Here is a 14138-nt window from a genome sequence, read left to right as displayed (position 1 = left end):
TTTAATGCCATATTCTGCATGACCATATTCTAGATCAGGGGTGTCCAACCTCGGTCCTGGAGGGCTGGTGTCCTGCAGAGTTTAGCTCCAACTTGCCACAACAGACCTGCCTGGAAGTTTCTGGTATGCCTAGTAAGAGCTTGATTAGCTTCAGGTGTGTTTTAATTAGGGCTAGAGCTAAACTCTGCAGGACACTGGCCCTCCAGGACTGAGTTTGGACACCCGTTCTAGATCATTTAACCCTACTCAATACCTAAACACATACAGCTTTGGTCAAAATTTCACGTACACTTTGCAGAATCTTCAAAATGTAAATTATTTTACAAAGATAAGAGGGATGTTATTTTTTATTTAATACTGACCTGAGTAAGATATTACACAATGTTAGATGTTTACATATAGTCCACAAGAGAAAATAATAATACCCTTATCAAAAGTTTACATATGCTTGATTCTTAATACCGTGTTGTTACCTGGATGATCCACAGTTGTTGTTTTTTTTGTTTGTTTTTTGATAGTTCATGAGTCCTGAACAGTTAAACTGCCTGCTGTTCTTCAGTAAAATCCTTCAGCTCCCACAAAGTTTTCCAGCATCTTTTGCATATTTCAACCCTTTCCAACAATGACTGTATAATTTGGAGATCTGTCTTTTTACACTGAGGACAACTGAGGGACTTAGATGCAACTATTACAAAAAGTTCAAACACTCGCTTTAGAAGGAAACACATTGAATTAAGAGCCTGAATTTGAACTTGAACATCAGGGTAAATTGAACTTATTTTGTGTTCTGGGAAACATGTAACTATCTTCTGTAGCTTCTGAAGGACAGTACTAAATTAAAAAACAACATGATATTTAGGTAAAATAAGAAAAATGTACACATTCGTTCAAAAGTTTTCTTAATGCATTGTTATACCTTCTGGAGCATCATTAACTGTTTGAACCTTTTGTATAATAGCTGCGTATGATCCTCAGTGTGAAAATATGGATCTCAAAATTATACAGTCATTATTGGAAAGGGTTCAAATATGCAAAAGATGCTGGAAAACCAAAGAATTTGTGGGACCTGAAGGATTTTTCTGACAAACAGCAGGCAGTTTAACTGTTCAGGACAAACAAGGGACTCATGAACAACTATCACTAAATAAAAAACACAGCTGTGGATCATCCAGGTAACAACACAGTATGAAGAATCAAGCATATGTAAACTTTTGAACAGGGTATTATTATTTTCTCTTGTGGACTATGTAAATGTCGTGAAATATCTTATTCACGTCAGTACTAAATAAAAAAATAACAATAGCATTATTTTGTATGATCTTAACTGTAATTACTACAACTACTACCGTACTATCAGTTAGCAGCAAATTAGGAGTTTATTTGAGGGAAAACTCTTAGTTAATAGTGAATGGGTAATCTAAAGTGTTACACCGGTTTTAATCATTGTTTTATAATAAAGAGAAGAGCACAAACAAACATAATATCCCTGGAATTTTTAACTGCTTGATGTTGCAAACTGATTTGTTATATTACTTTAATTGAATTTAATTAATCATAAACACAAAGAGCTAACAGCATTATGTTTACTGCACATATTCTTATATCTATAGAGCCTAATGAATCTGAAGTCTCACATTCACAGGAAATAGCTTAATTTCACATTGAAAAATAAGGTAGATAGGACACAAGCTGACTTCTGCAGTATGATTGCCCCTCACCTGTTTTCGGTATACGTAACAGGCAGCAACTGCAACCATGGTGGACTCCCCCACGAATCCTGCTAATAAAGACCCCACTCCCAGTGTAGCACCATGCACTCTGCACAAAGACAAACCCAAAAAACCCTTTAAACAACATTTTCTGGGCTTATTTTAAAAGTTGCTGCAGCAGTCTGCATTAGCTGAGGAGCGGAATCATTATTAATTCACAAAATGCAGACGGATTTAATACTGTTTATTTTTAGACTCACTAAAAATTCAGATGCAGCATGAGAGCTAATTACTTCACAGATCACATACTGAGCAGAGAAGCACATTCAGAAGATATTTCAAGGAGATGCATTTAACATATTTGTATATTCCTTCTGCATACTAACCCCATGTAAGGCAGCACCAGAAGGCTGGAGATGAGCACAGCGATGCGCAGAACTGAACTAGGTGCCAGCACACAAGTTCTCTTTAACGTCATTAACCAGCCTGTCAGATGAGCTCGAACCATAACTGAAAGAAAAACACAGATGCAATTCCACATAGATATAATGCACCGTAAATCATATAAAGTCATATGCAGTACAAAGTCAAATAGGTTAAAGAAAAGACTGTATGGTACCAGGCACAGGGAAGAAGGAAAAGACTCGCAGTGGAATAATGCAGAGCTGCGCGAAGGCCATATCTACCCCAATGACATCTACCAGGATGCGTTCAGAAACATGAGGCGTCCAGAATACAATGAAACACATCTGGAAAACACAGACACAGGTATGTGCACAAATGACTTAATTTATCAGTTTTGGGTCAAACGTTTACACCAAATATACATGTATACACTGCCACTGAAATGTTTGGGGTCAGCAAGATTTTTGAAAGAAATATCTTATGCTCACCAAGGCTGCATTTAGTTTCACTGTAAAAAACTGAATCTGAATATATTTTAAAAATGTCACATTCATGTGATGGCAAAGCTGAAATACTCCAGCTTCCAATACTCCAGTTTTAAATTTGAAATTATTTTAATATGCTGATATGATGCTCAAGTAACAGCACTGTCAATACGGTCACTTCTGACTCATTTAATGCATCCTTGCTGAATAAAAAATGAGAAAAAAAACATTAACCTCAAAGTCTGGAACAGTAAAGTGAACCTTATAGTAGTGCCAATACTGAAATAAATCGCTATAGGCATTATGTCTAAGTGTACATTTTGTTTCACTCCTCCATTACTCTTTATCTTAGATGTTCCAGTCAGTTTTGACTATGTCTTTGCTATGAGACTCTTCTCATTCCAGAAAGACTAAATTATGCAATGGTCTCACACTAAGCATGCTTGACGCCCTGCCTACGGGCATTCCTCTATTCTGGCACAATAGAGTCTGACAAAGGCCTGGCATGCCTGTTTCCAGCGAAAGATCCTCCACATCTGACCAAGTTAAAGGCCATGGGCTTGAGTCATATAATGTGCACTTGTCTTTGACCTTAAGTCTTCACTCATACCATAGTTCTAGTCACGAACACTTTAGGACCTTTATTTTTTCCTCAGCCTTTTACACTGAAATCCAAATGAATGGACTCTGACGATGGATGTTTTTACACTGTCAAAAAACAATAAATGTGTAATGTGACACAGACAGGCTCATCAATGCATGCTTAACCTGGGCAATAAAAACAAACTATCAACATTATGAGTTTGCAGTTTAAATATCAAAGAGTTTTTAAAAAGTGTTTTTTAATATATATGGCTGTTGTCTTTAATGGGAATATCAATTTAAAGATCATCTAGGAATTCCTGTAGACCTATGCAACTGAAGCAGAAACATTTTTGTATTTTTCTTCCACTTCAAAATAAAAAAAACTGTGTGCAATTACATTGGCAGATTATTTGGGTTGTTCTCTCCACTGTCATTATGAAACAAGATTCAGGAAAGCTGACAAATATCTTCAGGCTGTTTTGAGACATCTCCACTGGTGACACAGGTGTTACATCTCCATTCAGAAAAGTGGGTGTGCAAGATCTACCCACATGTTTTTCTTAATTTCAAATTTTATTCCATCCTCTAATCCATAATTACACAAAACACACCTACAAGTCATGCCACGGAAATCAAAAACACAAAAAAACTGTGACCCGTTAAACCAAGCTTTAATTTTTCTGAGCATTTTTTGGCTGTTTACAACATGGATACTTTTTTGTCTGTGATAAAGTAAAACCTTCACCATATGTCTCACATCTGCTTTCCAACAACCCTTGTGGTGTTTTTGGAGACACAAACCGCTGGACTTGCATTATAAAAGTTGTGACTCATTTTAACCTGTTGTTGTTGTTGTTTTTTTTTCATCTGCAGGCCTTGAGGGCAGAGCAGGATAAGTAAACAGAAAAAAAATGGGTTTATAACCAATGTGGGAACGGAAATCAGTGTTTATTGACTGTATGGCATGAGAAAAATGCACACTGTTTTCACGTGCAGGCAAAGATCTATGTTTTATTTTGGAACTTGAGCAGCTGATCTAAACAGACTCAGCCTTGACATACCAAATGAAACTAAAAACATTATGAAAATATCCTCTGGGTACATGCATGTAAATCAGGTTAATCTTTTTTTTTTTTTTTTTACTGTAGGTGACATTAGGTTTTAAGCAGTGACAACTATGCCATGATACTGCACACTTCAATATGATATATGCAGAATTTCTAACACTTAAATTTTTTTGAAACTCTTTGAAATATACATATTTTTTATGCTCATCAAGGGTGCATATAGTTTAATAGACCTTACCGTTAAGGAGAGGAGAAAACAGCAAAGGGTGAACCTCTTGATATGTGAATGGGTGACCGTCAGACCACTGGCTAACTTATTAGTAGGGTTATTCTGTTAAAACAAAAGAAGTACAATTACTATTATTTATTATTTATCCTCCAAATGATACAGGTTAAAATGAAAAGCTAAGCCATTATGCTTATGTGGAAAAACACTTTTTGAAAAGACAATGTTATATATTCAATCCATACATAAAACATGCTAATCTGGCACATCCATCCAAAACAAGAAAGATGTCTTCACACCCACTATACAACTATGTTCATCAACAACGAAAAGCATGTGGTTATCTTTCTTGTCTACCAGAAGAACACTGAGTACTAGTGACAGCAAAAACATCATTTAGAAGTTACAAAACAAGTTTTCCCCAATCTAAATCTTTCACTCAATCTCACCAACACAACCATAAAATTACAACCTAATGTCTCTTAAACCACACAGAATGCTGATACCGGTTATGTCTCTAATCAAAAAGAGGCAAAACCTAAACATGTTGAATCAGGCACATGTTAATCTGACTGTTATAGGTCTTTGAATGGTACATAATTACAGTTCTACAGGACGAGGCATTTTATTGTGAAAACTAGTCATTGGGTGTTGACTTAAAAACATTCCAAAGCCTCAGAACAAACCAAACAAATAAAAGTTACTAGGGTCTTACATAATTCTCTTACCAAATAACAAAAGATAGAAATATATATTATATACAGTAAAAAGTTAGATAGGAACTACATTTTTATATTAGTTTGTCAGTGCCGATAGTCTTGTGGGCAGTGCGCCGACATATAGTGTTGTTGTGCTGCGTTTGTCCCAAGTTCGAATCCCAGCTCGAGGATCCTGCCCCCCTCTCTCTCTCCCAATTTGCTTCCTGTCAACTCTAAACTATCCCAATAAATTATATTAGTTTTTTTGCCTGTAAAAATGCATTGTGACATTCATAGTCAAATCCGCCACCCACCCTATCGAATGCTGGATAGACGGCACGTAGTTCTGTTAACCAGCCGTAGGGCATGTGACCAACCGGATATGTTGCTGTGAGTACTGCTACCGCCTAGAAAACACAAACAATTTATTTAGAACAGGCTGCTGTTTCTTGCTGTTGACTCTAGTACATATTAGCACCCATCAGTACTCACTTTAGTTGATGCAGCGCTGTCTTTGAGGTCCCGGGAAACAAACAGATTGACAATGGGCCTGCTGATGCGCTGAGTGGCCAAAATGAGGGCAAGCGGCCACCAAAAACTTAGCATCTTCCTTATGGTGGTGTCGCCCTGGAAGTGAACAAAAGTACTCTGAATACAGGATGAAAATTTCTGAATATTCTGCGAAAGTCTTCTGGGTGAACATACCCCCTGTTCGATGCTGCTTGATTCAGGAATATTGTCGTGGACGTTACAGTAGTAGCCCAGTCCTACAATAGTGAACCGTACCAGAGCTCCCATGTACAAAGAGAGAATGGGAATAAGAAGAGGCTCTAAACATTCCAGGTTACTCTGGAGAAGAATCGCCACAAATACTATCTGCAGGCAAACAGAAGAGTCAAGAATCAATTAAATATTGGGTAAGTTTAAGTACATGTTTAAACACATGACAAACATGCAAAAATATGTATGCATTCAATAGTAAAAAAAAAGAGAGCGATACGCTGTAGCTGCTACATGCTATGCAAATCTGTAATGCAAAATGAGTGCTCAAAATAGCCCTTTGACAGGTGGCACAAAATAAAAAAAACTTGCCAGATTTGCATATACATGATGTGCCAAAAATTGTATAAGCCTAGATGTTAAACTATTTAATATTAGTTTAATTAAATCATGTTAGTTTAATAATATATTAAATACTGATAATCTTTATCTTAATATTTTAAGCTACGTTACACTACATGAAAATGTCATGTGTTTTACAGTCGTTTTTTTACAGTCGTGTTGTGCTTATTGCAATGATGTATGAATGTATTTTCTTATTATAATAATAACTTATTAAAAAAATAAACATTCTAGTAGATCAAGTAATGGATGCTAAAAAATTAGCTTTGCCATCACAGGAATAAATTACATTTTAAAATATATTCAAATAGACAAGTTATTTTTAATTGCAATATTTTACACAGTATTAAGAGTTTACAATATCAAACAAATTCAGAATTGAAGCCTGTTGCATGAAGCCAGTTTCCTTTTTTAGGCAGATACGTTCGCGTTTAGTTTTAACAAACTCTGAGTTTTTACAGGCTCAAGAAGGTGGGTTGGTTCTGAGCAGGTTTCATCGCTTTGGTAACTTACACTGCAGCATAACCTGCTCCGGAGCAGGTTTTATTCTGGGCAAACCCAAACTGGGACTAATCAAGCTGTGAGCAAAGTGACATTTATCTGATGTAATAAAGCCACTCCCTGTATCTTTCACTTCACATTAAAGCAGTTTACACTGAACTTAAGAGACAAAATCACCCATTTTTTGCTATATGAAAAATAATATTATTTATTAACTGATAATTAGCTATAAACATAAATAGCTTTAATATATAAAAGCTTTTAAAATGACTCGGCCTGAACTTAATATGATTTCTTTTGAGCTCTTTGTGAAACTATACAATGAAACTATGAATAAATTAAGTTTAATTTGAATAGTCAGATATTTTCTTTGCTGCAAGAGCAGTGTTTATTTCTGCATTGTAAATACATTTCAATTTACTACATTCTTAATAACAACATCTCTTAATCTTCAGCAGAGAAGTGAACTGCGCCAACTCACAAACTCTGGAACAAACCCTGAGTTGACAAAGAATGTTTATATCGAGCGCTGTGAGCCTGCTGAACCTGATCTAAACCAGCCTGGATTTTTTTGGTTTTGTCAAATCTAAACCTACTCTGAAACATTCATGCAACAGCCATTGTTAAGCATTAGATATTTTTAAAAATCATACTGACCTCAAACTTTTGAACACTAGTGTGTATACCATTTGCCATTTTCCATTGTTTTGATACTATTGTTTATTTTAATCATATCTTTGTGGGCTATAAATAAGGCAAATAAGGCAATTTGCCGATTCAAGGTCAAAGTCAATGACAATGCAGGGAAGCAGTAATTTTCCTTTACTTGTTATAATAAAATTAAACAGAAGGCCGACTAAACATCAAGAAAGACACAACTAAGAATATTTCATCAACTCTGCTCAGTAGTAACATCTCCCACTTCCTGCTTTTTCTCTGCCTCTTTGCTGATAAAAGGCTTAACAAATCATTTGAATATCAGACAAAAATCTGACATATAAAATGCAACACTTTTTTACAATCATGGGGAGATGACAGGAACTTAGCATACAACAGTTTATAGAGGGCTACCTGTGCAACAACATCAGAGATAGAGGCAGATCCCACTAGCAGGCTGTACTTGTGCTTGAGGAGGATGCCAGCATGAATCCACGCCTTTGGAGCAAAATTAAATCAGTGCATATGAAAAAAGTATGTACCATTCAACTTTGACTATTTCTGCAGTATGCATACTGTGCACAGTAGGTGAATTGTCGGCATGCATGGTATACCACATGGAAACTATAACAACTGCCAACATCTGCAGGATACAGAATATAGTGATCAAAATTCTGAATACCACAATGCAATGCACTCAGTGTGATCCGTTTGCATTTTGTAATAACAAAAGTAATTAACTGCAATTGTTTACACCTCTTGTTTGACTCTTGTTTTTACATCCTCCTTACTATTTCACACACTAACAGGCACAAATGTACATAAGCAAAGTATGCAGCAAAAACTATGCCAATATTCATATCCAAAAGATGATCTTGAATCTCCTGTTAAAAGTTATATGATGAGGTTCATACTCACCATTGCATCCAATAATGGAAATACTGCGAGGTACAGGAATGCCCTTCTTGTCTTGCTTCCTACTGACTCATCCACATGGTGGAGCTTATTTATGATGTAGTAGCCCAGATCTGTGTAAGCTGGAGAAATGTGACAGTTTTTAATATAAGGTTTCCATTGAAGAACACTAAATTATAAATTGTATTCACAAGATTGACACACCTATTAGGATGTGGAGGATGATGGCAATGACCCCAGCCACAACCATACAGAGGACTGCCTTGGTTCTCTCCTTCTTACTGTTGACAAACACGAGTCCCACATTTTTGAAGTCACTCATGGGTCCAGTAAAGAACTTCATAAGAGAGTATGCAAGACCATAGCTGGCCAACATCTCAATCCTGTCCTCTTTCACAGAAGCAATGCCCCGGTTTAGAGCCTGAAGCAGATATAAGAAAGAGAAAGGGCCTGTTTCATTGTTGTGTGTGTGTGTGTATATATATATATATATATATATATATACACACATAGATACATTTACAAAATTTAATTTATGCAAAATTTAAGGGAACACCTAATGATCACAGTATAACACCAGGCAATTAAACATGGATAGGAAGCAGCATGATTGTTAATCATCTTCTTTCGTGCAAGTGAAATTGACAACAGGTGCACTAGAGAGGCAACAGAAAGACATCATAGTTTTGCAGTAGTAGCCACATAGTTGCAGTGTGGTAGCCACAGACAATTCTTCAGACAAAATTAACTTTTTTTATTATTTGTATAGCGCTTTTAACAATGCAAATTGTGTCAAAGCAGCTTTACATCAGCTTGATATAAAGCTGGGTGGCTTTACAGTATTTAGACGGGGAAATAGTGTATCGAAATAGTGTCATTCTCCTCTGGCCAGACAAAATCAGCAGTTTAAATCTAGGCTCCAGCAGAGTCAGATTGTGCAAAGGACTCATCTGGTTCCTGTGGTCTTGTCCTGATGGCCGTCTAGGAGACAGGATCTTCACTGGGAATCAGTCTCTAGGGCTCATCTAGTTGTCCTGGTCTCTGCTGGCGTTCAGGGCTGTAGAGTTACCCACAATTACCCACTCCTTATCCTTCCTGACTGAATTGTCACTAGTTTTGGGTTTTGTACCCAAACATTATAGGTTAAAATAGGCTCCAATTAACTTAAGTTAGTTTATTGTTGTCTTTTCTGAGGTAAATAACACTGTGACAATTCACAGGCTGTTTTTATTGACAGTATAAATGCCTAGAAATAATTTGTTCAAAGTCCATTAATATTAGTAGCATGTCAGCCACCCAATAATCGCAATAAGCTTTGTGCTTGTTACTTTTAATATAACACAAAATCTTAGCCTTTAAATTCAACATTATCAAAAAATACAAACAAATAATGTGTTTTTACGCTCTTTAATGCGCAGATCACTCTATTTGCGAGTGAGTCAATCATCTTTTCTACTAGTTACAGCACAAAATAAACATGAATGAATATCAGGTATGTCAAAAAAAATCTGAACAATTTAATAAAATGAAGGTTTCATGTAATCAATCAATCAATCAATGTTTTGAAAAAAAAAAAAAAACTATCATAACAGCCGTAACACTCATAACAGATCATTTACCTCAGAAAAGCCAACAATTTAACTTTGCCAAAATTGCTATTTTCATAAATCAGTTACCTGAGTTGAAGCCTATTTCAACTTTTTGAACATTTTTACTGCTGTTTCATATTGAATACATGTGAATAATGAAAGCCACATATTTTTTTGCGGTGTCGAATTTTAACACTTTATTCATGCAATACAACATTGCTTTCTTCTCGTAAAATATTAAAGGGGTCATCGGATGCTAAATTCCCTTTTACATGTAGTTTGAACATAAATGTGTGTTGGCAGTGTGGGTACACAACCCATCCTATAATGATAAATCAACCCTGTGTTTTTTTTCCACAAAAATCATAATCCTTTCTCAGATCAAGCCATTCTCAGATTCCTGGCTGCGTGACATCACACAGACCCAGGCCGCCCACACGATTGTTGATAGACACTGGTGTTTTAACGTAGACCTGCTCTGAGTGAGCTGTCTTCAGTCCACCATTGTTTCGACACCGGAGCAGGTGCAGACAAGAATGTCTCCTAAGCGACTGAGGTGTTTTGTTGTTGGGTGTAATATTGAACACAGCAGTCGCCATTTACTCCTGACATCTGAGCCGCTGAAGATGCAGTGGATTACTTTTGTTTTTGAAGGGAATGCGCCCCCCGATCTACCTAAATGCATTTATGTTCATGCGAATCATTCGTAATCTAAACTCACCTACAGAAGTGAGTATAAGATTTATATATATATATATATATATATATATATATATATATATATATATATATACACATATATACATACACACACACACGCTTTTGCATATCATCTTTCCTAATAATGTGCTAGTTAGCAATTTATATGGCTGAATGTGGCTAAAGTGTACAGTTTCAGAGAACTGCTTAGCGCTCATTAGCATTTAAAGGCACATGTACCGAAATGGGTTGCTGTGAACAGAGCTGTTTTTGACAAGGTAAAACGGGTGTTGTTTTACACATCCATTGAGAAATTTTAACCAAAGTATGGTATAGACTTTTCATTAAGACCCTAAAGAATCAACTATATCAATTTGTGGAAAATGGGCATCCGATGACCCCTTTTTTTTTACGTGGCACTAAAATGCCACTGTATTTACTAAACTACTGCATGCATTTTGGTTGCATTCTCTGGGCCTTTCTTTCAGCAAATTCATCCACAATGTTCTTGGTGTTTAATTTAAGGCTTTGTGTATTCTCAATGGAAAGAATGGCTAGTTTCAATGGTGCAACAAATTTTATTAGCTTCAGTTTTGAAAATGAGCACTCCACTGAAGCCACTGTAACAGAAGAGAATTAAAACGAAAGAAAGAGAATTAAAATGGTGCAGATGTCGCTGAATTTGATGCAGTCTTTTCAAATAGCTAGCTACTAACCTCACGGTTTTTAAAAAAAAATAATTCTTTTATTTTGCTGTGGTGATGAAGTAACAGAAGGAGCATAGCCAGAAGCCTTTAAAATGACCTCCAGCAGGGTACTTGTGTGCATGTTTTTGCCCAAACTGTCAAAATGAAATCCTCAGAACCACTGTCAGATCTTACATGGCCTCATAAGGCCAGAGTGTGTAGGCAGCTCCTGGATGACAAAGGCATTGACTGACCCTCACATTCCCCAGACCTGAGTCCAACTGAGAACCTCTGGGATATTATGTATTAGAGCATCCAAATCCGCTAATTAGCACCACAGACTGTCCAGGAGCTTAGTGATGCCCTGATCCATGTCTGGCAGGAGATCCAACAATCCATGTCATCAGGAGCAAACCCAGACATTCTCAGGAGTGCATACAGACACATGGGGACCATAAACACTACTGACTTACATTACGAGTTGCCATGATGAAAATAATCTAATTTTTACTTTATCACATAATTTTGTTTTCAACAAATTAGACAATGTATGCAAGTAAAGACAAACTTTGTTTATCAAGATCCAATGTGTGATTTAAGTGTTCCCTACATTTTTTTGAGCAGTGTATATAAAAAAAATCAACTTGTATAGACTATTGAAAACTCTAGTTTCTTTCCAGTTTTATCTGTGTGGCTGCCTATAGCAGAGCAAGAACAAAAGAAACAAAGAGACAATGAGTGCTGCTAAAAATACTCTCACACGTTAGTTACATAAGACTAATCCTTACCCCGTCTAACTCCTCGCTCAAATGCACACACACCGGTACGTAATAAGACTGTCACTTTCCTAAAACAAAACGACACAAACCTAGACACATGTTAAACATCAATGTGTACCACAGACTGAAAGAGCAAAAACAAAACGTTGCCTGAAACCACTGTATTTATCAAACCCAACTTGGTTGAGCTTTGTACCCAAATGAACTTGATGAACCATTCTTTGATTACTAACTATTCAGTGCATATCTGAGGCATGTTCTGTTATATAAAAATATCCTCTAATACTGAAAGCCCGGGCTATCCTTACAAATTTCATAGATTATCTTCACAGTGAAACTTTCAGTTAAATATGGCCCACTGTGAATTATTTTATGACGAGTGTAAAAGCATCTAGTGGTCGAATACATATTCAAACAACAAAGACATAACAGAGCTCCTAACATGCCTTTTCACATATTTCCCTGTTGGTTTAACAGTAGTGACATTTTGCAAGGACAGTTTGTGCCATTTATGGAACTGACAACAGGTTCAAAAAAAGATGTTATCACATGGTTAACTGTGGTATGAAAAGTATAAAGATTACACAATGCATGTACTATATGTACATCTATGCATGTACAATTTCTGTGCACTGTGTTTTTGTTACTACCTGTTTTTTTCTCTTTGGAATTAATGGATGTAAAAACACTCATCTTGAAGATAAAGGTAGGTCTTGACCCCATATTTCACATAGGAAATCTATTGTAACTGGTTTTTATTCTAAGCAGATGTGTTTGGAAGTTTCCTCTGACTCCAGTTTGTAACCTGTAATTTAGACTTTGTTTTACTTTAAGAAAGAGTGGCAGTCTTGGCAGCATGTTATGCAATGGGAATACTCATACATACAGAGATGACATCCTCCAGAATTGACTTCAAACCCTTTGCATTTTGGGAAATTCAATCAATAATTAAAAGCAATTTGCTTATCCATGCAGTAGACACTAGAGACAGAACAAAGATGTATTTGCAGCGATGCCTGACAAAAGGCATCCAAGACGACAAGTTCTCAGAATTTGTCTGACACTTCAAAGCAATTTACACTTAGGGGAGGCTGGAGCTAGCTGTCACACTTTTAAACAAGAGCATATTTATCAGGGAATGTTTCTTAAGTCCATGCAGATACACACTTTACAATCTGAATCTGCAAAAACACTCAACTATTGAACATTTCCACTATTAGTGTTGGGGGGAAAGACCGATAGACTTGAAGCCTGGGAAATTATAGATTGTCACAATGTAACTTTCAGCAAAATTATGAAGGACAAAACTATTCACAAAATAATACAAATGTAGAAGGTAACATACAAAAACACCAAACCATAACAAAACAATTAACCGACATAGGTCAGCTTTTAAAATCTACCAAGGGAACAAGGGCACGTCACGAGTCAAACCTAGTAAGATGTGAACCCAAAACCTTTAGATAACCAGCTCACCACTACGCCACACCACCCTTAAATTAATGATCAATACTAACCCAACATTAGCCTACTGGACTGACACGTGTATATTTACAAACATTTCACCGCCATAAAAAGCGGTTGCATGTCAAAATCTCAGAGTGTAATTTACAGGTTCAAAGGCATCATATCTCACCTGTTCTCCGAAATCGATGGCTATATTTGTAATGGCTAGCGGCAGCAGAAAGCGAATGAGAGGCCAGTACGCATTGCGTGATAGACAGTCCATCATGACAAATGATGACAAAAATATTTAAGGCATTCGTCCGTGAAGAGTCGCTTTATGGTTTGCGGCTTCCAGCTGCCTGAAGTGAAACTGGAAAAACTGGAGACATTGTCATTCCCAGCGCTTTCGATGAGGTCATCCAAACATTGCTTATTATATCATCATGTCATTCACCCGCGAATTAAATCTCACTGCCACGAAGTACTGATGCAGGACACCGCTGCAAATGAGCATGTCGGTGTCTGAAAGGCTGAAGTACTGTCGGCTGTGTTGTCGCTTGCGCGTGTGT

General features: G+C 36.6%; 1 protein-coding gene across 1 annotated transcript in view; it reads right to left on the bottom strand.

Moving 5' to 3' along the window:
• The window catches only part of LOC306865194 (progressive ankylosis protein homolog B-like), a 15953-nt gene extending 1815 nt beyond the window's left edge, over positions 1 to 14138 (bottom strand). Inside the window, exons 1-11 of the mRNA XM_079409657.1 lie at positions 13760 to 14138; positions 8575 to 8791; positions 8374 to 8492; positions 7870 to 7953; positions 5881 to 6051; positions 5668 to 5802; positions 5490 to 5582; positions 4490 to 4582; positions 2329 to 2458; positions 2096 to 2219; positions 1719 to 1818 (exon numbers count right to left, since the gene is read on the bottom strand). Coding sequence (XP_079265783.1) covers positions 1719 to 1818; positions 2096 to 2219; positions 2329 to 2458; positions 4490 to 4582; positions 5490 to 5582; positions 5668 to 5802; positions 5881 to 6051; positions 7870 to 7953; positions 8374 to 8492; positions 8575 to 8791; positions 13760 to 13855 — 1362 coding nt within the window. The 5' untranslated portion in view covers positions 13856 to 14138. The remainder of the gene's footprint in view (positions 1 to 1718; positions 1819 to 2095; positions 2220 to 2328; positions 2459 to 4489; positions 4583 to 5489; positions 5583 to 5667; positions 5803 to 5880; positions 6052 to 7869; positions 7954 to 8373; positions 8493 to 8574; positions 8792 to 13759) is intronic.

The sequence above is a fragment of the Barbus barbus genome, assembly GCF_936440315.1.
Source record: "Barbus barbus genome assembly, chromosome: 46".
Classification (NCBI taxonomy): domain Eukaryota; kingdom Metazoa; phylum Chordata; class Actinopteri; order Cypriniformes; family Cyprinidae; genus Barbus; species Barbus barbus.
Note: the sequence above shows the minus strand (reverse complement) of the source record. Positions and strands in the feature narration are given on the sequence as shown.